This window comes from Bradysia coprophila, unplaced genomic scaffold (assembly GCF_014529535.1).
Source record: "Bradysia coprophila strain Holo2 unplaced genomic scaffold, BU_Bcop_v1 contig_232, whole genome shotgun sequence".
Taxonomy (NCBI): domain Eukaryota; kingdom Metazoa; phylum Arthropoda; class Insecta; order Diptera; family Sciaridae; genus Bradysia; species Bradysia coprophila.
The window spans coordinates 19020594-19046908 of record NW_023503493.1 but is presented as its reverse complement, the minus strand read 5'-3'; the positions used below and the strand labels follow the sequence as shown (position 1 = coordinate 19046908).

Below are 26315 nucleotides of genomic sequence, written 5' to 3'. Positions count from 1 at the left end.
AGCCGGCGAAAATTGAAAGTTTTTTTTTGCTATGTAAATATCGAGCTATTTTTAATACGCGTGTGTTTGACGACTACCAAACAATAAATGTAGATCGTACTGACAATGCAATAGAGACCAGCTGTTGCTAATTTATGCATAAACAAATAATTCCAACCAACCCGCATGTTAGCCAAATTAGTTAATAAAATTTTATTTAAAAAAAATTCTGGAATGACTTTAGTTTCCAAAAAGTTTATGGTACATAATACCCAACCGAATATGATTAGTTAAAGTATATCTGTGGATGTTTGAATTCTATCATTCGAAACGTACATGCAACGATTATTGTGAATTTTATTAATTGAAATTACTCAACATAAAATTCACAAGAGAGACAGAGATGTAAGTGGGTGTCGAAGAATTATTGTGGATGCTATTCACACTAAGGTACGAATATTCACTCTCCGTCCACTTAAAATCCATTTAAAATCAACTTCGAAAACTATAAAACTCGAAGACATCTGCAAAAATCAGTTGCTCAAAGTTGAATATGGACAGATTGCGAATTCTTGTGATTCGGAATTCAATGTTACAATACGACTTAGTAAATCTAATAGCCCATTGAAATTCGTACGTACAGGGCTAAAACAATAAAACACAATTTCCTTGAGTTATGTTAAAGTGGTGTGGTCTATATTTTATATAAAAAAGCAATGCTTTTCACAGATGACAACAAATTTTCATTTTAACAAAACTTGCAATAAATTAAAAATTTCTATCTTCTAATTAAATATAAATTGTTTCCATTTGTGTTTATAGATTTGAATAAAAATTTTGTTCCAGTTAAAAATTAGGTGCAAGTGATTGGACGTTGTTACGACACTATAATAATGTTTAGGATGATGTCAAAATTAATAGAGTTAGATTTTCGTTTTTTTATTTTAATTTGTTGACATCGAAAGCGTAATATTAAATGTATAGTTGGTTAAAAAGGCGCTTTTTCTGTTTATTTTAAAAAATAAAATCCTAAAACCCATCAACAATTCATAATTTAACTAAATAATTGATTTTTATGTGCATTTTTCCTTTTACATTCAAACAACAATATAATTATAGATTCTGTGTGGTTCACAATAAAACTTCAGCGTCCGTTAATAACACTCACAAATTTGGTTAAAAAGTCTCTGGCCTCGCAGCATCTTTTAGGTAAATGTCACTATGTGTACGGTGTTCGTTGGTTTACATTGATCATCTCGTTGGGACTGATGATAACAAATGAAAATATCAAGAATAAAATTAATCAAGACGCAGGTCATCAACGCACAAGCACTGAACTATTCAGGTTTTTATTGCACAATAAAAATTTATTTCATTCACATCATTTAAAATTAGTAACAGGATAAAGGAACGACCTACCTTTTGCTGAACTTGACATGAATTAGTAGTAAAATGACACCTAACAGTAAACACACACAGCCGACGACAATATATGCAATGCCCAAAAATGGATTTTTTCCACCGAGTATGGAAGTGGTCGATAGAATCATTTTTTTCGATCCATCAAAATCAGCAACGGAATAGGCTGCAAACATTTCAAATGTAAAATTAATCGATTGATTGAAACCACTCAGCGATAATGAACTCACAATATGAAACAATTAATGTATAGTTTCCATTACGCAATCCCTCGCTAAAATATTCCTGACCATGATCGACGCGACGGTAAAGCTTACGGAATGTTGGCAAGGCTGCCGTACGCATCCAAACAATCAAATCCTCGTTCTATAAAAAGCAAAAAAAAACGTTTTAACTGTTTGTTCAACTTTATCATCAACTAGACCACATCTACCTGAAATCCATTGTTGCTCGGCTCAACTAGGTCCAATTGCCAAAGTTCACGAGACCATGCTTTTGGTTTAGCAAACTTTTTCAGAGCTTCACAAAAAGACGGATTTATTGAAATCATTTTTACGTGAATGAAAAGCTTAGAAGTGCAACGAACCTGTCTCCAGATCTCCAGGTGGATTTCTGAATTTGATATTTCGATCCGATGGCCAAGCGATTCCTGTGCGCAACAGTGGTACCATTCGTCCAGTATCTTTCATTTGGATCTTTAGAGTATCGTTAAACAAAGAGTTCGCAATTGCACCACATGGTGCAATCCATGTACCTTCATCGGTTTTGGCAAATGGTGTACAGTCAGATGATGGCTCCAATTCCAACCGTCCCAACAACTGATCATCATCTCTCGATTTCACGTAACGTCGATGGTTTTGATAGTAGTTACTCAGTCCGTAATACCTGAGAGAGAAACGAGTTTCAATTTTCGTTCTTTGATTATCCTGTTGTCTGATGTTTATTTACATGTAAACAGCGCCAACCATATCCCGTTTCAGTTCAAAGTCGATTTGGCATGTACAGTTTTCAGCTGGATTGGCTTGGATTATCGATGCACACGTCTGGTCCGTTCCCGTTTTGTTGCAGAGCGTGTAATCAATTATGTGCTCACGTACCTCATTCGAAAAATATAACAGAGCCGCACCGATCGGAATAAATGCGATTCCGATTATGAAGAATGTGGGCAATACTGTGCCTGCTGTTAACATCGGTTGCCATGCTGGTAGCCGTTGCTGCTTAAATGCAGAATCTGTAACAATAAAAATTCTCGTTAATTTGATTATCTTTGAGTGTATATTTCTCAAAAACGTTCAGTGCTACAAAAGACAGTTAGTGTATCAAATTACAATTAAACCTCTTGGGACTTTACGAGTAACTTCTAAAAATTACATAATGCAAATATGAATGAGGTCGTCATGTTGGAATGAAGGCACAACGTTATATGAAAATACGAAATGAGTAGTTTCTCGTATAAAGTTTAAGTATTGATTGTGGTCAGTATACAGCGACCACTATGTACAGTAGTCAGTATGTCATACGAGCATAAAACACAAGGATTACCTACGATACAATTTTTTTTTTATTTGCAAAGTAAATAATTAACGGGTGGTAATAATGGGAATTGGAAAAGCTGTGTATTTATCAAATCCATCGATGTATACCCTCAACCCTCTGCACTGTTAATATAAAATTTTATTGATTTGGCATAGACCTTTCCTCACAGTTCGATTCGATTTCTGTGAAAATAAGAAAGTGGATGTGTGCACGAATGGTCTACCACTCTCATTACTTATAAAAATGTAGAACAACCAGGGTGAGTACATGCATTAATTATAAATGCCATAAATGTATACATAACGCACAATATGGACTTGACCATATAACATACCATTTGTTTGATGTTGGAGGAGTTGAATAAAACCATATATAATTACGCATAATACGTATAAGTACTTCCAATATTCATCGACTGGAATACAGCTTACAACAGGTTATAATAAGGAGAATATGGTTGGAGCTTTTTGAATTGAATTGTCTGTCATTTGAGTTTTGATTCACATGTGAAACATCCAGTCGGTAATTTTTTCTTTTCTTTTTTATATAAACCATACAGGTAATAGGTATAGCTGTAGGTTACAGGTAAGCGACAAATCATTCACATGTGTTTTCTGTACATTTTTGTTTACTTTATATTGTGGATCTTATAAAATTAAACGCTCTGAAAGAAACACCTTTAAAAGGAAATTTCCATTGCAGCAAATAAAAACAGACGTTGAACATATGTGATGCAAAATAATACCAAAGTAAATACCGAATTGGATTGAAAAGATAGGTTGACTAAAGAAACATTCTTCATAAATTTGGATTGTTGGGATCGCGAGTTGATTTCAATATTTTGGTCTCGAAAAGAAATTTAGTTGCCGTGGTTGAACATACCGCAAGAAAAACGTCTATTGCAACAAAGATGGAAAAATTTATGCAAAATCGTCTTCACAAACCGTGAGTTACTTTCACATTTTAGAGCCTAATTTAACATTTTTTTTAACCGAACAGGGACTATACTATTAAACGGTAAACAAATAAGCAAACAGGTGGTTTCAACATCTTGTGTCTCCTAAAATTACCCTAGAAGCAAGCAAAGAGTTGCACTCTCGGAACCAATTCACAAATGTATTAATTGCAGCCATTGCTTTCATTCAATTTGAAGGCACTGACAGCTGAGATTAACGATTTCACCCAACTTATCTTATTGAAGTGGAAGCAGGCCGAATTCTCTCAAAATATTTGCCAACCAACATCGATTTTATGGGTCAAGACAACACGAGTCATCTAATATCTATAAAAGCTTTCCTTGACAAAATAAATGGATATCCACAATTGAGCCAATTTTTCATGAGGTCAATGAATACGGATTAAGAGTGAAAAAAAGAACGGTGAAAGTGCAAAATCCCTTGCCAATACCAACATCACTTAAAATCACCTAAGAATAGTTATTTGCTAACCAAGGGACAAAATAGGAAAAATTCAAACGAGATAGAAGTTGGGATATACAAAGGCCGTACTTTTCATGTTTCAAGCACTACTTTCGACGCCCTCCACGGTGCGGTTGAATGAATTTTAACTGAGCATTTCGATGCACTTTTGATATTTTTGGGTATTATTAGTCAGCTCGGAGCCCTGAACAAGGTTCCAAAAAAATTTGCATGCCAACAGCATGTTAAATCCATTACATAACTCGTAACTCGGGATAAAAAAAAGTCTAGTTTTCGCGTGTTTATTTTGTTGATCGGAGGCCTACAAGTTTGTCATCTTCTAAAATGTTTTTGATAATCTTTGATTCATTTTTTCGAAGCTTCTGTACTTTGCATGGATATCAAACGGTTTACCACATTACATTTCAGTGACATCACTTATTCATTAGAATAATACGAAAATATGTTTATGCCTGCGAGTTACTCTAGACTAGAGGGTTATTATGGTCTCGGCAATAAACAATATCATTTACTTAATTTCATTTAATATTTATAAGCGTATTGTTATTATTATTTCTTAAGGGTTCGTCCGTAAATGACACATTTAAATCACAGAAATGGGCAAAACTTGTATCTATCGCCCGAAGCTGACCTCGTATTCGTTTATTTTTTGTCATAGGGTGGGCTAGGTAGGGTACTAGTTTCCTGAAACTTACAAAACGTACTCAACCGAAAGAGGTGTTAAAAGAACTGTAAAGAAAAACGGCATACGTCATTTTTGAATAACACCATAGCACAGTGCTATGATAACACCTTAATTGGAGCTGAAAGGCTAATTGTTCAACCTTTCAAATAAAAAGCAATCGGTTATTAGATTTAGGCGTAACAAAAAGCTGTCATATTGAATAAAAATGACGACGTCCGAAATGCTATTGAAACTTGTATGTTTTATGCACGTATCATTGTCAACGTCTGATAATCTAACTACAAAAATTGAAAATTTGGCCGAGCCAAATATTGCTGATGCGATAATGATTTCGAAACTAATTGTAGAAAGTAATAAAGCCATGGTGATGGTAATGAATTCGAATAGTGAAATTGTGGAAAATTTTCTTCAGTTGCATGATCTTCCAATAACAGTAGATGTAAATGATTTAAAAACCAAAAATTTTCATATAAAAGACCGGAAAGTTGGTGCAACAATACTACATTTTCGACGATATGCCGAATTTAAAAGCTTTCTTGAGTGTTTAATTCAAAGCAATTTGTTCTGGATAAGTGGACATTTCGTAATTATTTATGGCAGTCATAATTTACATGAAATTGAAAATATATTTTTAAACTTCTGGAAAATGTACATATACAATGTTGCTGTGCTTGTCACAAGTCCTGTTTCGTCACACTTAGTTTCGACATTCACCTACATGCCTTTCATTAATAAATCATGTGACAATACGCAGGCCATTCGAATAAATGATTTCAACAAGACATCGCTGACGTGGGCCACAAACGTATTTTTCCCGGAAAAGTTCAAACAACTCAATCGATGCCCGTTACGCTATGGATGCCATAATATACAGCCTCACATAATAATTAAAAAAATTAAAAGTAAATCACCAAAATTTAATGGGGCAGCAATTGAAATAATCAATATGATTAGTGAGATTTTGAACTTTTCGATAACCTTTGTGTATTCAAACAAAACAGTAACGGGATTGTCGAAGCTTGTAGTTGATAATGAAGTTGATGTGATGTACACGTCATTGGATGCTAATAGAACCGAACTAATGAGTCCCACTAAAATGGTCTATTCGGACAAACTCATTCTTGTCGTGCCACCACCGTTTTTGATTGATGCGATCACAAAAATATTCCTTCCATTTACCCTCGCTTCTTGGTTATCCATTGGGATGGTAGCCTTGCTAGCATGTTGCACTGTAATAACCTTAAAATTTACTCCAAATATATACCACGATTATGTGATTGGCAGAGAGGTAGAGGGCAGTATATTGAATGTGTACAAAATTTTTCTTGGTGGACCAATGCAAATTCTACCGAATAGCAACTTTCCGCGATTCTTGCTAGCAATATTTTTACTCTTCACATTGATTACGAGAAGTTTATATCAAGGAGCTTTTTTTAATATAACGAAGAGAGATATAAATGCAGTGGAACTAAAAACTTTTGACGAATTCATCGAACATCAATTTACTTTCTACATTTATGAATCATTGAGTGTACGACTGTCTGGATCAAAATTTATGCAAAGGTTTGTATACAAACGTCAAATAGTTCTTTCACCATTAGTCTTTGAGTTGCTGATACATGGTACATACTAATGCATTCTATAATTTGTTTACTCAGACACAAGGTAATTGGTGATGACGAAACTACCAAATATTCGCATTTAACGTTGGATCCGTCTTTCCGAGGAGTTGTGTTTAAACACTTCTTGGGTACGTCGTACATGAATACGCTCACTCGAAAAAATTTTACATTAAGATTTTGCAAAGAATCGTTGTTCGGGACCTCGTTCGTATTTTATTTCACAAAGAATTTCTACCTGGTAAGTGAATTCGACCTTTTAATTGAGTCTCTTGACGCTGCAGGATTAATTGAACATATCTTGAGAAAATACCTTAACATGAATCTACTGAAAGCGAACGACAAGAGTACACCATCCGCATTGAATTACGGTAATATTGAAGGATTCTTCCTTATATTTTACTATGGGTGCGCTGTTGCCGTCGTTAGTTTTATATGTGAAATTATTTACGATAAGGTCAATAAAAATTAAACATTTTGAAGAAAATTACACCGGCAGTGTATCAATACTCTCTCTAGCAAGCTAACTACATTTATTAAGGTGGTAAAAATGCAACTTAGCCTTTGCATTTTACATGTAAAATTAGAAATTAGTCAACAGTCAATAATTCTACAAACCCTACAAGGAATAAGTTGTTATTTTGACAGCGTCAAAACGAAGTTTGTTTGCTAGAGAGGGTATTGAGTGTCTTTATTCATTATCAACGGATGCAATAACCAACTGAATTATCTTTCAGTAGTTATAACTAAATTCCTTTAGTCAGGTTATGTTATGCATTAGGGAGCAGGGACAAATTGTGTGATGGTAAATTGTTAGGAGCACAGTATACTCTATCTGGTTTTTAAGAACTTTAAGAACTTCTTTGGTATTATATTCCACCAAATAACTATTACATGACCAGGGATAAAAAGATGAAAAGTAGAGTTATCGTGTGAATTTTGTTGATCCGAGACGTATCCGAGGTCAATAAACACACGAAAACGAGACTATTCATTTTTATCCCGAGTTATCTAATGGATTTTACATGCTGAAGGAGTCGAAAGGAGTGCTTAGAACATGAAAAGTACGGTTTTCGATGCATGTAGCATGTTTCTTCCACTCCACTGAAACTTCGGAAGCCTTTTGTTTAGAAAAAAAGCTGTGTTTAGTTCGGTTAAAAAGTTGGAAATGGCCTGTTCTGGTAACATCACTCTGAAAATGCAATTTCCAACTTTTCTTCCATCGTTGAACAAATAACTATTTCATTCCTTGGGGCTAAATGTTGGAATTTTTCTCGCGATTTGGTCTCTTTGCATAAATTTTGTGTGCGTATCTGTTGTGGACGTTCGATTTTAGGCAGCCTAAAATCTACACTCCACAACAGGTTACGTAAATAACTATTACCTTAAAAATTTGAATTCTTTGATAGTAATATGTCATTATCGAGAAGGCTACTTTCCCTTATAGATAAACGAGCCGTCAGAACAGTCGGAGCGTTTGCTGCGACTGAGCCCCGTACAAACCCGTACATCTATTGCGTATGTGACCCTAGTTCGTCCGTCGACCTACTCTTACCGTAAGCCTACTGCTCCCGTAAACGTCGGTAAAGTAAAATTCTTATGAAATGTGAACGTCTTAAAAATTGCGCATAGCGCAATTACGAAGCCCCGTACGACGTTCCTTTCAAATGTAACACAAATTTCGAATTGACCTAAAATTATCTCAGTCCTCCTAGGACCCAAACTTAAATTTTTTCAACAATTAACCTATAAATAAACAATTTACTGATAAATATGCTAGTATATAGCTCAAAATAACCATCTATACCGTTATATAGCTCAATATAGCTGTATATATTTATATATAGATATCCATATTTGGGATCCTTGAAACACCCCACACACGTAACCACTCACTTCCCACTAATCAGTGACTTTGTAAGTATCATTTTCACCGATTTATATTGATTTTACAAAAATCCAAAATGGCGGCCGACGGCCATTTTGTTAGGAGGTGGAAAGTAGTACGGCTGCTTTACATTCGTTAGTACCTTTCAAACAAAAAAAAATCATGAAATTCGGTCAAAATTTACTCGAGATATTAACGAAAAACACCGCCTTCACTGTGCGGCCGAGTAGCCACATATAAGCTCACTCCAAGAGCCCTAGCTCACGCTCTGGTGAATCGAATTTCATAAACTTTTTTTTCCCTGATTGGTACGGTCAATACCTATCTAATAAAGCAAAATCCATCTAAATACGTTCAAATTTGGCCAATCTACAAGCAAAAACGGCTTGCCGCCCTGTACCTAGTTCACACCAAGGGGTCTAACTCATGAGTCGGTCATCCAATTTTCATAAACTTTTTTTTTGTCGACCGGTATTGTAAATACCTTTTATTTGACGTATCCCTTACAAGTGTAGTGTTTAAATGTCTGGAGATATCGTCGAAAAACAGTTAGGCACTTATTGGGCCCCAGCTCCGGAAGGGTCGACCCAAAATCGCCCATCTTCGAACTTAGCCTCACTATTTTGACTATCTTACAGAGAAAAAAAAATTTTTGAAATCGGATTTGATTTACTCAAGATATCGACGTGACAGACGGACAGACGGACAGACGGACAGACGGACAGAAGGACAGACGGACAGAAGGACAGACGGACAGAAGGACAGACGGACAGACGGACAGAAGGACAGACGGACAGACGGACAGACAAAATTTTTATTGTGGATTCGTTATCTATGAACATAGGCAAACACTTTGCCCTTACCGTCTGCTTCGAATTCCATCAATTACACACGGCATCGTAATCCTATAAGCCCCTTCGTACTTCGTACGGGGCTAAAAACGAAAGCTCAAGAAGTAAAAGTTTTAGGATTTATCGCTAAGCGATACCTCAAAGGAAAAAAAACAGATTTGACCGTCACATGTAAAAGATAAAACAAAGAAATTAAAGTTTGTTCCATCGCTTACAATGATGAATTGATGACCAATCATTTCTCTTCTATTATCGATTTTTCTGACGAATGTAAAGTGTAATGAAAAATAGACTTTGTCCATACTTCAGAACATGGACGGGTCGATTGAGTTACATTTTATTTTTCTAACAAAATGCAGTAGGTTCTCTGTGAGAATTACTGTAAGTCACCGTAACTGAAGCCGTTATGAGTTAAACTAGCCAAAATTGCTTCGGGCATAATTAAACTTTAGCATGAGAAAACTCAATTATCGGAATTTTTTAAAACTTATATCGCTATAATGTCGTCGCTAATGTGTGACACAACAACACAATGTAAATTACGACACAATCGATTTTTAGGTAAACGTGAAGGAAAGTTGAAAATATTTTCGCAAAGAAAATAATCCAATTTTTCGCTTCTATCAATCTTAAACATCACTTGAAACCAATATAGCCTCACAAGTTAGAGAATGAATTTGCTTTTACATACAGAAAACCTTTGTTACATATAAATTTGTAAAACTCAATCAATTTGAATGATTCATTACTTAAATAATGACACTCCATTGCGTGGATCTTGATCATAAAATCAATTTACCTGATGGTCGTTTTGATTTCACAGCAGTTTCTTGACCCTCGCTTTGTGGTGGCATTATGGCGATAGATTGCACAGCGATTAACGAGTCGAAAAACTAAGTAAATTGAATTAATTTCAAGTTTTTATGTTGAAAATAAATATTACTTCTAATCAAAACAGAAAAATATGTCGTCAATTACAATGACAAATCGAAAGGTAGGGTTGAGCAATGTCGATAATGTGGAGAACGATAAGTTAGGCAGATGAGTTGTTGTTGTTAGTAAAAGAAGTAATAAATGAATATGAAAAGGATAGCAATAGGTATGCAATTTTGATCGAACTTTCTCAGAGAATCGCATACAAATTCTCTCCCATAGGAGCCAACACTGTCATTCACATATTCCTTCTATCCCGCCACAGGCGTACCAATTTATCATTTCTCTGAACTTTCCAGCAGTTGATTTGTTTGTATTTAATTCTAGTCAGTGCTCTGCAGCAAATAGGTTTGTTCCAAGTAACTGTAAACACGAACTTTGACATCCCGAAAAACGACAATTTCATCCACAGCAACGTCGCTTACGTGATATTTCATACAAATCGAGCAACGTCGCCTACGCGATTTCCACAGAGATATTATTGAGGTTATGGTTATATGGATGAAATTTGACAATTCAAATGGCCTTGGAACCAATGAAAGTGGAAACCTATTCTTTTGAAGAAAGCAATTCCATGGCACAAATCACATTTTCAAACCCTGCCTATCGTTTTCTTTGACAGTTCTCGCAGTTCTCTGACAATGCTGTCTTACCGACACTGATTGTCAAAGCGAACGATGTTTTGATTTTCTTTTCCTTTCATTTTCTTGTGTTTACTCTTTGGACGGTTTTGAAATCTATCCAGCAACTAATAGTCACAATGACAGTGATCCTTCGACATTTAATCAAGAAGAACTTACTAAAACCTTTTCTAGCTGCAAGAAGAGGTGAGTGAAACGAACTCAGTTAATTAAATAATTACAAAAACTTTTGTCGGCATCCTAAAATAAAACTGTTACTTAATGAATCAGCTGCGTCGTCGGTTACCACCAGTCAACCAAATGCCAAGACTCCACACTACATTGATTTCGTTGATAACTGGCCATCAAATGAAAGGGAAACTATTTTGAATGATTTTTTGGTTATCACCGACTTTGTGTCGGAAGCGGAAGAAACAGCTATAATTGAGGAGATTGACCCATACATGAAACGTTTGAAATACGAATTCGATCATTGGGATGATGTAAGAGAAATCCGCTTTGTGAAAATTGATTATTACAAATCGTTCCATTTAAGGCTATCCATGGCTTTCGGGAAACAGAGAGGAAGCATTGGTATCCGCATAATAGGAAAATCATTGAAAAAATCAGTGAACTTGCTTTCAAAGGAGAAATTATGCCACACATTCATATATTAGACCTAGCGGAGAATGGGGTCATCAAGCCGCACGTTGATAGCTCAAGAGTAAGTCTAATGGATTTGAGGGAACAGTCACCATAAGTAATTGGAACAATTTCTTTGCTTCAAACTGTGACTGTGGTCTTACTGGTTAATCTCACCTATATTTCTCCCCTTTCTTTAACGAGTACTGTGGCACAACCATTGCTGGCCTAAGTCTACTGTCAGATTCTGTTATGCGGCTAGTTAGAACAGACGAAACGAAATATTTACAAACCAAAGACGGAAACAATACTGACGAATACAGAACACTGCCGAAATCAATGGAAAATGCTTTCTACGCGGACATTTTGCTTAAACGACGATCATTGTACATTATGCGGTGAGTTGCTCGTCTGCCAGATCTAGCGGCATTTTTCGTTGAATTACTTAACTCTTTCCAATCGCTTTCAGTGACACGTCCCGATATAATTTCACTCACGAAATACTGGGCAATGAGCATGGGTTCTTCAAAGGAGAGAAGGTAACGAAGACGCGTAGAATATCTGTGATATGTAGAAATAATCCGTAGTCCGTAGAGACCGTTTATTGTAATAAAATATTAACGCAGTGTATCAAAACAAGGCGAATCTTCCCTATTCCACGGCCACAGCGTCATCGACACATTCCATTTCTGTGGTATCTACATTTTTAACCAATTCCTGCTCCTCATCTGTTGTTTTGTTCTTCTGGAACTTGTTTGTATCTGAAATGAAAATCCGATTAATCACTTTGGCTCCGGCTCATACAATGCATTCCACTTACCATATTTCGATACATCGGCACCCAGAAGTCGAAGCATGTGACATGTGTCATTGGTATCTGTGTACGCTCGAAGACTGGTTTGTCCCCTCCAACCGACCAGCGAAATCGTCAGCTTTTCATCAGAATATTTCAAAACACAACTACCGGCAGCTGATGAAAGTAAAATATTGTCTTTAGAGACACTGCAATTTGGATAAATTTGGACAGAACATACCCAAGTCCTTGACACTTTCCTGTGTCTCGTTTGATAACGTATTTAATGGCGGAGGTTTCGTGGGATCTGTATTGTTGAGCAAGGCTATTAGATCTTCTCTGGTAATGTTTAGCCGACGACATTGTCCAATCATATAGTTAATGTTGGGGAGGCCTTCATTAGCTAATCTATGATAGGAGTAAAGTGTTGAGTTCACAGCGAACAATCGTTGTAAGAAAAACAATATTACCTAAACGGACACTGCATATTTCGATTGTCGCATCGTACGAACGACTTAACTCCAGTGTTAATTATTTTCACTAAACTCTCGTTGCACAGCAGTAAGTCTCTGATCTGTTCGGAACAAAAGTAAATATTTTTCTTCTTTTCACTCGATGATCTTGTCAGTAAACACAATGGATTGAATTCGTCGCTGAGTTTGTAGAAGTTCTTCAGCTGTGTCCATGCCAAATCGTCGGCTGTGAGGAAAATGTACGGATCCTCCTTATAACCATAATGCAAACGTCGTTTCTTCTGTTGTGGTCCAGCAGAAGTGGTCTTTTCGCCATTATCTAAATCCTGTGTTTCATTCACATTCTGTTCGTCGGAATTCTTAGCGTCCTCTTTCTTCGCAGCTTTCTCCCACGGCAAGTACGACTTTTTCTGTATGGATGCGACGAAGAAACCTCCAGTGTTTTGAAGATGGGGTAAGATCCGTATGCTAGACAGAAAAATATGAAAGAAAATTCGAATCAATTCGTCACACAATTCTAACCCAACTCTTACCATTTCTCAAGATTGTACTTCGATGCATCTTCGACGCTTGGAGGAAACATTTGTGCTGAAAGGCAGATAATTAATTTTTAACTTCCAATGGACACATGCACTAGGCTATGACTTACGACGGATGACGGTGTGGTACTTTGTCGGAACATCTTCGAATTTGTTAAAACATTCAATGTCCTTGGATGCTAGGTCCCATTTGGTCATACCGGGTAGGTATTTCAGACCAGGAACTAACGCTGCAGAATCAACAATTTCCAAAGCACCTTCACTGTCCTTGATTAAACGATGAAGGACCGCTTCATTTTCTACAGGATTCAGTGAACAAGTCGAGTAGACCATTCGCCCTCCAATCTCCAACAGTTCAGCTCCACGCTTTGCAATGCGATATTGTACTCTAAAAAGATGGAACATTGATCTTAGGGAAAAACGCGGACAATCCCAAACAAACAGTGGTCATACCCATGCAAATTCAGTGCTTGTCCTTGGTTCCATTTTAACCAAATGTCTGGATTTTTTCGGAGAGTTCCATCGCCTAGTAAGGGATGAAAATTAATACTTTAGCTTATGCGGACACTTCAGAATGAAATTGCTAACAAACCTGAACATGGAACGTCGCACAACACTCGATCAAATTTCACTTCCCTCTTTTCCCCATCCGAATTAGTCATCAATAAATTCGGTAGGAAACAACTGTCGTGGTTGGTGACGATAAAACAAGGTGAATTCATTCGTCGAGCTTGATGCACCAACATATAACATCGTTTGTTGTCGACGTCATTGGCAACAACAAAACCACTTGGTATAGAGTTTTCACTGTCGACATGCAATGCTTCAATTAACTGTGCTGTTTTGCTGCCGGGAGCAGCACACATATCTAAGACCTTGTGATGCGGTTTAACGTCTAACACAATCGGCGGTATCATAGACACTGCTTCTTGTCTACTGATGCTTCCAGAATTGGTTTCGGCAATAAGGAAATTGTGCAGTTTATAGAAAGCTTCCGATCGACGAATGTCTTTTCGCGTCAATTCCAATTGCCATGCATGCTCATTGGGATACCACGGAAGTGACATTGGTTTCTCGAATTTACAGCCGGTTTTAGTTTGAATTTCATCGGCTCCTTTCAGATAGTCGGCAAAAAATTCACTTTTTATTATGTCCAACAGTGTTTGCGCCTCGCCACGACTAGCTGTTATGCGGAACGTTGTTGGCAAATCGGATGAAATGAATTTCACGAATTCGTCCCATTCGGAATCGGGACAGATTTGCTGATGCTGGATAGTTTCGAATGCATTTTATTGTAAATTGACTCAAAAGACTGATTGATCGTACGAACCTTGTAGTACTTGAGGAACAACTCATTGACGCGGATGATTTCTTGGTACGGCTCGGATGGACGATCCTGCGACCCGTTCGAATTGGCCTAGGAACGAATATAACATGCGGTAAATAACGAGACATAACCTTAAACAGTCAAATGTTTCGTACTTCTTTCCTCTCACGCTTCTTCTGTGCAAACAAGTTGTACTTTTTTTGCTTTCGACCCATAGCTGCGGTGTCAGATCTTCCTTTTTGTGATGAAACAGCAGGCACTAATTCGTTAACCACTTTTTTAACTACACCAAAACTTCTTTGCAAGGCAACAAATCGCTTTATGGTAGTAGGTTTTGACGTTTGTGACAGCAAAACATTTTTTTTTCTTGAAATCGATCTGCTTTATCCATTGATGAAAGATTTTGAAAAATAGTGGGAATGGTTACCCTTTTCAAAACTGCTCAAACTGCTCGTTCAAATTACATAAATACTTTCGATTGCAAATAAATCTTTATTCAGCCACACATTCAGCCAATATCTATAACAATTGAATTCATTTATCACTGGCTAGAGCGGCAAGTAGACCAAATTTTTCTTCTCACCCATAAATTGCAAAGTTTAAATAAACTTAATCTTAGAAAAAGTGACAAGCCGTCCTTCTTCGCCATAGTTATAAACCCAAGGCCAGTAAGGATTTCTAAAGAATTTGATTGGTTCTCCGGATCTAGTCCAGTTTCCACCCTTATATCCTCCAAAACACCAGTTCTCAAAGCTTCCAATGCCTGTATTTTCGAATTGTCCACTTTCAAATATCCAAACACCAAACAGAATACCGTAAATGTAATGCCTGTCAACAAACTCATCAATTTAACATTTCCGTCAATGCATCAGACTCACTCACTCTTGGTACTCAACGAATCCATGGAGTGATTTAAAATAGCTTTGACTCAAATTGAATATAACGTAATGCAGGCGATTGTTGTCCTTTTCCAATTGCAATTGAATCTTTTCACCGAGTGATTTGACTGCAGCTGATACCAAATTACCTGTGGCATTACCAGTTAGAATGAGTATCTCTTTCTTCACCAATTGCCAAAATGTGTCGGTGTTCGATGGTGGTAAGTAAAAGTTAATATTTTGGGCTTCTGTGATTGATATCAAAAACAAAAAACGGTAATTAGACATACAGTCCGATGTACAGGCAAACTTAAACTAATTTCAAAATAGGAACATTTCTAGTGAAAGCAGTATTTTCTAAGAAAATAAACGTAATCAAACGCAACATTATCGTAATTAATTAATCTCTACAAGTAAAGATAAGCTGTTGATTAAAACGCATCACTCTTTCAATAATAAAAAGAGAATATTTTTGCCTTCTTTTTTTGTATTACATACCCACTCCATGAATGTTAATTAGATCCCGTCCAATATCACCAGCGTTTGTAGCTGAACCAGTATTATGGAAATTCGTAGCCATTTATGTTCTTTGCATCCGACTTTTTTTTTAAACTACTGTTAAAACGTCGCGGATTGAGTTTGATGACTCTTAAAGTAATTTTCAACCGTTTCTATATTTATGAATCCAACCAATTGATAGATAAAAATTATAATCTCAATCAAAATACACACTTAAGTATCGCGTAAGTATTAATGTAAACAATAAATCATCTATATGATGCGTACTAACTAACACATACACATCTAATGGAGATTGAAATGCGCGTAGAAGGAAGAACATGCACATCGTGTGTTGTGCCAGCGGTTCAAAATTGGATTTGAAATAAAAGTGTCCACGGTAGCTCAATTGGTTAGAGCATCAGCCCGGCAAGTTGAAGGTTGCGAGTTCGTGTCTCACCCGTGCACGTCAAAATTTTTATTTCAAATCCAATTCGCTTCCAGTATTTCTAAAGCTGAAAATTGAAAAGAATTCATCGCGGAGTATAGCGTTTCTCTAGAAATAAATCAATTTATTCTCTGGTGTTCGATTACAATAACCGAATTTAGCTTAGAAACTTTGCTTCTCTTTGCTAAGATACCACAGATTGCCAACCCACAAAATCCACTGTCTCGTATGTATTAGTTATTTACATAACAAACAAGGGATAAAAAGTTGAAAAGTATAGGTTTCGTGTGGATTTCGTTTGCGAGGTCCATAAATACACGAAAAAGGTGACATTTCAACTTTTATCCCGAGTTGTGTAATGGATTATATGTCTCTCTGTGTGTGTGTTAAGACTAACATTATGAATCAGATCGGAGAGGGAGTTTGGGTTTATATTTGCATCGACGCATAAAAAATTAGAGAACGTCAGATTTTTTTAACGCTAAATGCCACACATTAACGCTAACGCTAAATCCGTACGATAAAGGCAACATTAATGAAGCGTACTCAAATCTGTTGCTCCCAATGACTTCGAGGATTTGTAAGTACTCTTAAAGGAAGTTTTTACTTTACGTGGAAGCGTATCTGTTGTGCTCGAATCATAACTTCTAGCTTCTGAAAACCTTGCGTAGACGCTCATCTAAATAAATGCAACGAGAAAAGTTTGTGTACCTGTCTTGGTCGATTGATTTTAGAAAATTTCGCGAGCTGCAGCACGACTAACAAGAACCATTAGCGTTTGCAAAAGTAAATGTCAAAGCAACGAATTTTCATTTCTAAAGAACTGTAGTTCCGTAGTTGTATTTGAGGTGCCACATTTTTTCGGATATTTAAGTTGGTCTTTCTTTGCATTCATTGCAAGTAATATAAGGGGCCATTCACAAATTACGCACGCTCTTAAGGGGGGAGGGAGGGTTTGACAAAAGCGTACACTTCATACATTTTTGAAATTTTCTCCATACATTTTCGCGTGCAAGGGGGGAGGTGGGGGGGGTCTGAAATTTCGAATTTGGTGCGTGCGTAATTTGTGAATGGCACCTAAAACCTGCGAACTTTTAACTAAAACTCACAGAACCAAGCACTAGAACAGATCTTTTTTAACGAAGAATCAGCTCCCCTTCTAATATATAAAATTGTGACGCAGTAGCATTATACCAACCTTACAAGCTTAATTTTTTGCTCAATACTCGTGCTTGGTTCAGTGCTATGGTAAAACTAATCGCAGTGTTAAACCCAAAACATTTTTTTGAAGATCGTGAGAATCTGAAATAGTTGGACTATTAATCAAGAGATAGTTTCAAGAGCAGCTTACTTTATTCCAAAATCAATAAATCTTCATAATTTGTCGTACTTAGTACTTTTCTAGAGTTCACTTTTACTTAGTTAGAGTAAATAAGTTAAAAAAATAAAAAATAATTGGGTTGCATTACACGAACACAAATGGAAAGGGAATTAATACAAAATCGGTGTGCTACATCAAGCACATCACACCTTTGTGTCACAGACGTACGGTCTCATCTTGATTTTCGTTTTTGTTCGCACAATCGTCTTAAATCAAGTCTGCCACATTGATCGGCATCTCCTCAATTCGTGTATTGTAAAATTCTTCAATGTCATGCAAGGTACGCTTATCTTTCTCGGTGATAAAATTGACAGCGACACCCTTTCGTCCGAATCGTCCTCCACGGCCAATACTGTTTGTAACACAATTAAACTTTAACGAAATGTTCTAAGTAAGACCAAATTGAGATTAGCAAAATTACCGATGAATGTAATTTTCACGGTTGGACGGTAGGTCGTAGTTGATAACTAATGATACTTGTTGTACATCGATACCTCTAGCGAGAATATCGGTAGTAATTAGGACACGAGATGAACCAGTGCGAAACTGTTGCATGATGATGTCCCTCTCGCGCTGATCAAGATCTCCATGCAACGTCGATACAGTGAATTGCTGTAGTGTCATTTGTTCGGTTAGTTGATCGACCTATAATACAATTCAAATATTTGAATTATTTGTTGAATGTTTTATGCAAAGACTTCCTCACCTTACGTCTCGTATTACAAAAAATCACAGACTGTGCAATCGACAATGTATTGTACAGATCGCACAACGTTCCCAGTTTCCAGTCTTCAATCTCGACAAAAACATAAAATTGCTTAATACCTTCAAGCGTTAGCTCCTCTTTTTTCACTAAGATCCGTACCGGTTCACGCATAAACTTCTTGCTGACCTGAAGTACACTCTCTGGCATGGTAGCCGACAGCAAAATTACTTGCACTTCGCTGTTTAAGTTACGGAAAACATCATGAATTTGATCAGCGAATCCTGTAAGAAAAGTGAAAGTCAGTTAATGAGTGGTAAATGTATCGATATCGTGCCTATGAGGAGCGTGAAAAGCGTAGACAAATTGTCTTACCTCTGGATAACATTTCATCAGCCTCATCCAACACAAACAATTTAATATGTTTTGTGCGTAGAACCTTTCGGCTGATCATATCATTAACTCGGCCTGGTGTCCCGACTACGACGTGTGTTCCTATCTCCAGCTTGCGGACATCTTCTCGAACATTGGTCCCTCCAATACAGGCATGACAAGCTACATTCATATAATCGCCAAGTGCAATTACGACCTTCTGAATTTGTGTAGCCAATTCACTATGCAACGAAAACGGAAATATTCGTAGACGTAACGAATGTGGATGTAATTAAACCGGAAATATTTACCGAGTCGGTGCCAAAATCAATGCTTGACATTCCATCGTGTCGACGGTGTCGATTTGTTGCAATATAGCAATTGAGAATGTTGCGGTTTTTCCAGTGCCAGACTGAGCCTGAGCAATAACATCGTGGCCTTTAATGCAAGGCAATATTGCGCGTTGCTGAATCGCTGATGGTTTCTCAAAGCCGTACGCATAGATGCCGCGTAGGAGCTCCTCCTTCAAGTTCATATCATCAAAGCTGTCAACGATTTCATTCCAATTGGATTCGATTAAACCGTCCGGTTCCATTCCACTATTATCGTATGACTTGTTGCCATAATCGTCGTCATCATTTCTAAATACAGAGAAGAAGAAAATTGAGGAACGTCTTGAGAATTTTAATACACCAATTGCTCAAAGTCCTTCGGAACATGTAATATTGCTTTGGTATTTTTTCATACGCAATGGACCAGATCAACAAGGCTTATTGAGTTTGAGTCAAAGATAGTTGCTGATAGATAGATGTTAGTTGCTGGCAAATTCTATAACACTTTCCCTACAGGTATTCTAAATTTGTGTACATTTGAAAAAGGCAATGTCTAGACACGGGCCAGCTGTCTGTAAACTGATATTGATTTTTCGAACAATCATTGAAGACAAAACCAGTTTTTGGCTGGAAATTGAATTGTTGCGAAAGATAGCTTTATTGGTTGTCTAGTACTCATGCAACGAATTGAATGCAATCGAAGGACTTTAAACTGTCGACCGTCGCATAAAATATGAGATTCAATTGGAACATAAGAGAAAGAATTTTGAAGCCGGTGTTTGAAAACAAACAATTGTGTTCATGACGCCATATTGAGAAAAATATTGTTTTGAATTTTATTGCGTTACAATGAAAAATGCACCGAAATGTATACCAAAATTACACTTTTACAGAAAAGTGTACTCGTAATCCTCGATATAAATAACGAAAATTATGAAAAATTGGAAATTTAATTGAGAATTTCTTGAAAAACTTACCTTCGATTTGCTTCTGGTGATAGGGACATGACTTTTTCAGTATAACTTTAGGAATGCCAGCTTTATGTTCATTGATACCTTCATCAATTATGAGCATGTTCGCTATTCCCTGAAGACGATGGGAAAAATTAATAAATTTAACCTGTCACATACGGCTATTCATCTGTTATCGATAACAACGACAAAAATAATGGCAAGCTCTGGGTAATACAGTCCTTTCTATTATAGTAAAATGAGTAAAATGCATGTTAAAAAAATTGAAGTACAAGATTTGAAATCAACTGATCGATCTTGTCGACTTTGATCGACTTTGATCGATGGAAGTAATAGACCCGATAATAATGCTGATCATATGCTTGCCGTCTGTAACAGGTTAATAAGCATAATTCATCTACATTCATCTATGGAACAATCAAAATACGACCTTGTGTATTTAACTAAACTGATACGCGTTATGAGCGCACATTATGACTATATCACCTCTTCGATCGTCTAATAGATTCAGCAGGAGTGAAATTTTACATAATCAAAGTGATTATTTCATTATTCCTTTAAGAAGCCTTTAAGAAGGCTGGACTATGGCTACCAGAAGGCCCATCGGACGATGTATGCAAAAAAAATTCAAAAGGCAATGAACATTTAAATTTTTGTACATAAAAGGCCAGTATGGCCAGTTCGGGTGTTTTAGGATTTTAGCCGCCTACAAAGTATACATGGATTACTGAGAGGGGATTTAGTGCGTTTTCCCTATTTTAGAAACGAACACCTTAACCGTGGATTTACATAGCAACGTAAAAGTGACAGATGCAATGTTTTTTAAATACTGCAACCCGAAATTTCATTCATAAAATTAAAATTATGAATGAAATTTCGAGTTGCCGTATGAGAAAATTTTTGCATCTGTCACTTTTACGTTGCTATGTAAATCCACAGTAACACGTAGGGGATAATGCTCGAGCAGGAAACTTTAGGCACGCCAGAAAGTGCTAAGGGGGTCGAGGAATACCTCCAAATAAATTTCTAGACATCAAAAGTCAAACTTTCCGGTGTGCCTAAAGTTGACAAGTCACAATAACCAAGTTAAGGCCAAATGGTTGTTCTGATTTGTTAAAAATTAATTTGAAATTCTGAATCTAATCGGTTGTAAATTGAACGAATTGAACACACTTTGACAAGTAGATTCAGCACGTAAACAAATGAAAATGTAAGAAGAAGAAAATTTAGAAATGTTTTACTCAAAAAGATAAATAAATATTTTGTTGTGTGTCTAATAGAAATGGATGATTCCAATTTCAATGTAACTGTGTCTGCTAAGACGATGCCGAAATTATCAACACGAAAAGTATGTTTTTTTCATCCAATTGAAGACAATAACAGCTAGCGAAGTTTTTCAATTTTAGATTCTCGTTCACTCATTGACTGAAGCGCAGAAAGAGATCTTCCTAAAATACTTAAAATATGATATTCAAGTAGCGACTGGTGAGTTAAAATTGTTTCTATCGGGCATCAAACCAGTGAAATAAGCAAAGTTATCCTTAGGTAATGTCCATGAATCCTTGATTGCTCTGATGGTAATTGAACTGAACGGAACGAATACAGCTTATACCAAAACCATTTGGTTGAGATTGTTGAAATCATGGACGAATTACATAAAATCAAGTGACTTCACCGGCTCGCCTTGTGACAACACGTTTAGAGAAATGATTGACGATGAATTGATAGCGGTAAGCCAGGGGAAGATGAATATTGCTTCAGCGGATTAATCGATGTTCCATCTATCTAGGTACAACCATCAACATATCAACTGTCGTGTATACTTAATCATCTCATTGCTGATCAAAATTCACCAACTGTTTGGAAGCGAATCAGCATCGCACTAAGTTCCGGGTCCGGTATAAAGACTGAAGATTATTGGAAAAGAATTTTCGCTGCAGCAAAGACTCGTACGATGATCAAGGCACAGTTGTTGCAATCACTTCAATGTAACCAAATGGAAATTACGGACGATCTTCAGATGACCGAAATTGAGAATCGCATACTTCAGCACGAAAAGTCGTCTGCTATGGATCCAGCAGATATCGAAGAAACTAACAGTATCGATCAGTGTCGCGTTTGCTTGGAATACGGTAACGGATTTCTCAATTTATTTCACGATATGCATGAAACACCATCAACGATCGACAAGCTAATGGAATGCTCTCGAATCAGTCAGGTGGATTCACTTCGATTTCTGTGTTTTTCTTGGTTTGTCTCAACTTCGTCATAATATTTCAGATAACCGAAGACGATGGATTTCCCCAAAGTATCTGCGAAAATTGTACCAACCAATTGGAAATGGCCTATCAGTTCAGGATATTGTCCGAAGTCAGCGAGCATAAACTCAAAAATAAAATTGCATTCATCGACGAGGAGAATATTGTCGAAGTGGACTCGATCGAAGAATGTGATGATGGTCTAAGCATAGGTGGCAATCATTCCCCAGTTATTGATCAGATGGAAGCTAGCGACGGATTCGAAATGTAAGTAGATGCATTTCGCTAGGTGCTTGTTGTGCACATCAAGCCTATTGTATCAATTTCTATTCAACGTTTTTAGTTGGGAACCGGAGCAACAGACCGAGATCGTTGAGCAAGAAGTCGTTTTACATCAATGTGAGACATGTGGAGTTACGTTCGACACTTTGAAATTGTTGAAAAAACATAAACGAAGCCACGTTACTGCACCGGTTGCTTTACGAGAATGTAAATTATGTTCGAAAGTTTTCAAATCGGAAGCGTTGCTTCGAGCTCATGGTAGAACGCATAGCGACTTACGCCCTTACATTTGTGAGGTAAAAGAAATTTTGATTTGTAACTCTAGCAACCGCTCCACATTTAGTATAACATGAATCGCCTTTAGACGTGTGGTAAATGCTTTAAAACAACCAGTCAGCTGGCGAGTCATTGTCTCACGCATTCAGATGTAAAGAATTTTGAATGTCCGAATTGTCCGTATCGCGGAAACACCAACAACAATCTGCGAGTTCATTTGCGAACGCATACCCGAGTTCAACCGTATTCGTGCCGTTTTTGTCAATGGAAATTCTCCACAGCAAGCAACATGCAGAAACACATCCGGAATATTCATCACAAAATGCGAACACATCAGGTATAGTAACATTATCGACACGTATGTGCCGAGGGGTCTTTAATGTGATGAATCCATTCCAGTGTTCCGAATGTGAAAAATCCTTTTTCGCCAAGGAATCTCTGCGGAAACATATGGTCACGCACACTGGGGTCAAATTGTATTCCTGTTCGATTTGTGCGGCCTCATACGCTTGGTACAACGGTTTAAAGAAACATATGAGAATTCAACATGCCGGTGAGAAGTGCCCAACAGAGATTACATTTCAAAGGAACAAAAACATGTGCTGAATGAGAGTCTCGATGAATAAATTATTACGAAAACTTGCACTGATTTTATCATTTAATTCCATCCTTATTTCGCGTAGTATTTCTAACGCAAAATAAATACCGGCGTACTCAAATCTGTTGCTCCGAATGACTGTTGTCTAGAGGGTCTACTAGACCATACAAAAATTAAAAAAAGTTAAAAAAACATAGCTAACGCCGACCCGTACGAAACACCTATTCGTATCAAAAGCCTTTAATGTGAAACTCTTCATTTCTCTTACTTCATTTTCTTCTCTGCTGAAAAACTATTCTTCCTTTTAAATCACTTACACTATCCACTCTTTGCCTTGTTATCATATACAACTAAATTGCCGGAGGCAATATAGACAGCCCCGTACGAAGACAAATTTCATAAATTCCTATTTAAACAGCTATATACCGCTATATTTAACTATATTTCACTATAAATAAACATTTCACAGATAAATATATGCTATTATATAGCTCTATATGCCTGTATATAGCTCAATATAGCTGTATATAGGTATATATAGATGTCCATATATGGAATCCCTGAAACCCCTCACACTTAACACATTATTTCCATGTTAACAGAAACTCTCTAAGCATCATTTTTCCCACTTTATATCACTTTTAATAAAATCCAATATGGCCGCCGGCAGCCATTTTGTTAGGAAACCGAAAATAGTACCGACGCTTTACATTTGTTAATACCTTTCAAAAAAAAAATCATGAAATTCGGTCAAAATTTACTCGAGATATTGACAAAATACTCCATGTTCACTGTACGGCCGAGTAGCCAGATAAGAGCTCACTCCAAGAGACCTAGCTCACGCTCCGGAGAACATAATTTCATAAACTTTTTTTTCCCTGATTGGTACGGTCAATACCTATCTAATAAAGCTAAAACGAACGAAATATGTTCAAATTTGGCCGACCTACAAGCAAAAGCTGCTTGCCGCCCTGTGCCTGTTCCACACCAAGGGGTCTAACTCACGAGTCGGTCATCCGATTTCCATAAACTTTTTTTTTTGTCGATCGGTATTGTAAATACCTTTTATTTGACGTATCACTGACAAGTGTAGTGCTTAAATGTCTGGAGATATCGTCGAAAAACACTTAGGCACTTATTGGGCCCCAGCTCGGGAGGGCTCGATCCAAAATCACTCATCTTCGAACTTAGCCTGTCTTTTGACATTACCAAACGGGAAAAAAAAGAATTTTCAAAATCGGATGCGTTTTACTCAAGTTATCGTGCAGACAGACGGACAGACGGACATTTTTTTTTTCGCGGATTTGGCATCTCTAGACAACCACAATAGGTTTCCCCTTACTCAGGGAGTCCAATTCGACGTGTTACAAACGTATGCGTAAACCTATAAGACCCCAGTACTTCGTACGGGTCTAAAAATGGTTTACAGTGGCTTTGGTATAGAACCAAGTTTCACCGAGGTGCAATTTTCAAGAATTTTATTAGTGAAAAAGTCATCTCCTTTGGGTGACTATTGTTGCACCATTTTTGGGTGAAACCAAAAAATATTTAAATTTACCTATCGAAACTGTACGTCTGCTGGATGCGCTATTGAAATACCTACAAAATGAGCTATCACAACAATAGATTTAAAAAAATTCATCCAAAGGAGATGACTTTTTCACTAATAAAATTCTTGAAAATTGCACCTCGGTGAAACTTGGTGCTATACCAAAACCACGGTAAAGCATTTTTTTAACTTTTTTTAATTTTTGTATGGTCTAGTAGACCCTCTAGATGCCGTACTGGGTGAAAACTCTGCAAAGGCATCTGTAGATTTTTTTTGGCTCGGACCCACAATCCAGGTACCTCGGTTAGCTCGAAATTTTTTAAAGAAGCAGCGATGCAAGCTTATTTTGACTTCTAAAAAAAACTTTTTGCTGATAATTATTGCTAGTGCGATGGTGAATCGCTGTAGGTCGGAATCCGGAAACACTAAAAAAAATTGAAATTGACACACCCTAGTATCCCATGAGAGAGTTAATACTTGGAAATTTTATATGCTATACCAGCAAAAGGATTTCAATTTCGCTTGCTAACTACTCGTAGCATATTTATATACCATTTTCAATAAAAATATCCCATGTTCACGACCTTCGCAAAATAAAGTTGTTCAGCCCCACCGTGTCTTTTCAAGTAGAGTTAGTTGAGTCATATAAAACCTGCGAGCTTTTAACTCATAAAACTCATAAAACCAAGCACTAGAACAGATTTTTTTAAACGGAAAATCAGCTCCTCATCATCTTTTATATAAAATTGTGACGCAGCAGCAATATACCAACCCTGCAAACCTAATTTATATGCTTAATTCTTGTGCTTGGTTCAGTGCTATGGTACAACTAATCACAGACTGTGATTCACAGTGTTAAAACCTAAACATTTTTCCATTACCCAGACTGTGAATTTTTGAAATTCGCAAGTTTGAGCCTGCGATTTTATTCCGTTTGATTGATCCTGCGAATTTTTAAAACTTTCGAAACCACTAGAAAGTCATGGAGAATCATCGTCACAGTAGTTGAAAAGCTAGCCGGTTCAA

The 26315-nt window shown here is 36.9% G+C and overlaps 6 protein-coding genes across 8 annotated transcripts; 2 read left to right on the top strand and 4 right to left on the bottom strand.

The window, feature by feature from the left end:
• Positions 1–648: 648 nt before the first annotated feature.
• Positions 649–10407, bottom strand: LOC119076228 (cell cycle control protein 50A). 3 transcript variants are annotated; one of them, XM_037182885.1, is made up of 7 exons: positions 10216–10407; positions 2347–2629; positions 1985–2283; positions 1832–1917; positions 1629–1764; positions 1399–1564; positions 649–1244 (listed from the first exon to the last, which is right to left on the bottom strand). In XM_037182885.1, exons 1-7 carry the CDS (start codon positions 10268–10270, stop codon positions 1199–1201), a joined length of 1071 nt encoding a protein of 356 aa, XP_037038780.1. In that variant the 5' UTR covers positions 10271–10407; the 3' UTR covers positions 649–1198. The 3 variants fall into 3 exon arrangements, with proteins under 3 accessions (XP_037038780.1, XP_037038781.1, XP_037038782.1); XM_037182886.1 differs by lacking the exon at positions 10216–10407 and adding an exon at positions 2770–2922; XM_037182887.1 differs by lacking the exon at positions 10216–10407 and adding an exon at positions 2727–2836.
• A 609-nt stretch (positions 10408–11016) lies between these two features.
• On the top strand, positions 11017–12250 carry LOC119076224 (alpha-ketoglutarate-dependent dioxygenase alkB homolog 7, mitochondrial). The gene is made up of 5 exons (XM_037182879.1): positions 11017–11176; positions 11261–11472; positions 11526–11693; positions 11816–12009; positions 12081–12250. Exons 1-5 carry the CDS (start codon positions 11110–11112, stop codon positions 12196–12198), a joined length of 759 nt encoding a protein of 252 aa, XP_037038774.1. The 5' UTR covers positions 11017–11109; the 3' UTR covers positions 12199–12250.
• LOC119076223 (tRNA (cytosine(34)-C(5))-methyltransferase) lies at positions 12183–15093 on the bottom strand. The gene is made up of 10 exons (XM_037182878.1): positions 14899–15093; positions 14747–14833; positions 14009–14684; positions 13870–13942; positions 13527–13804; positions 13411–13465; positions 12875–13345; positions 12646–12812; positions 12432–12581; positions 12183–12372 (listed from the first exon to the last, which is right to left on the bottom strand). The coding sequence occupies exons 1-10, from the start codon at positions 14956–14958 to the stop codon at positions 12263–12265; spliced, it is 2127 nt and encodes a 708-aa protein (XP_037038773.1). The 5' UTR covers positions 14959–15093; the 3' UTR covers positions 12183–12262.
• Positions 15094–15200: 107 nt separating this feature from the next.
• Positions 15201–16300, bottom strand: LOC119077171 (stress response protein YvgO-like). The gene is made up of 3 exons (XM_037184353.1): positions 16120–16300; positions 15626–15869; positions 15201–15571 (listed from the first exon to the last, which is right to left on the bottom strand). The coding sequence occupies exons 1-3, from the start codon at positions 16199–16201 to the stop codon at positions 15343–15345; spliced, it is 555 nt and encodes a 184-aa protein (XP_037040248.1). The 5' UTR covers positions 16202–16300; the 3' UTR covers positions 15201–15342.
• Positions 16301–17901: 1601 nt separating this feature from the next.
• LOC119077217 (eukaryotic initiation factor 4A-I-like) lies at positions 17902–20555 on the bottom strand. Its single transcript, XM_037184399.1, has 6 exons — positions 20333–20555; positions 19335–19664; positions 19027–19265; positions 18655–18935; positions 18370–18593; positions 17902–18300 (listed from the first exon to the last, which is right to left on the bottom strand). Exons 1-6 carry the CDS (start codon positions 20359–20361, stop codon positions 18156–18158), a joined length of 1248 nt encoding a protein of 415 aa, XP_037040294.1. The 5' UTR covers positions 20362–20555; the 3' UTR covers positions 17902–18155.
• A 942-nt stretch (positions 20556–21497) lies between these two features.
• LOC119075708 (zinc finger protein 723-like) lies at positions 21498–23784 on the top strand. The gene is made up of 8 exons (XM_037182231.1): positions 21498–21674; positions 21733–21811; positions 21872–22056; positions 22116–22544; positions 22607–22851; positions 22928–23162; positions 23231–23479; positions 23542–23784. The coding sequence occupies exons 1-8, from the start codon at positions 21609–21611 to the stop codon at positions 23746–23748; spliced, it is 1695 nt and encodes a 564-aa protein (XP_037038126.1). The 5' UTR covers positions 21498–21608; the 3' UTR covers positions 23749–23784.
• Positions 23785–26315: the final 2531 nt, after the last annotated feature.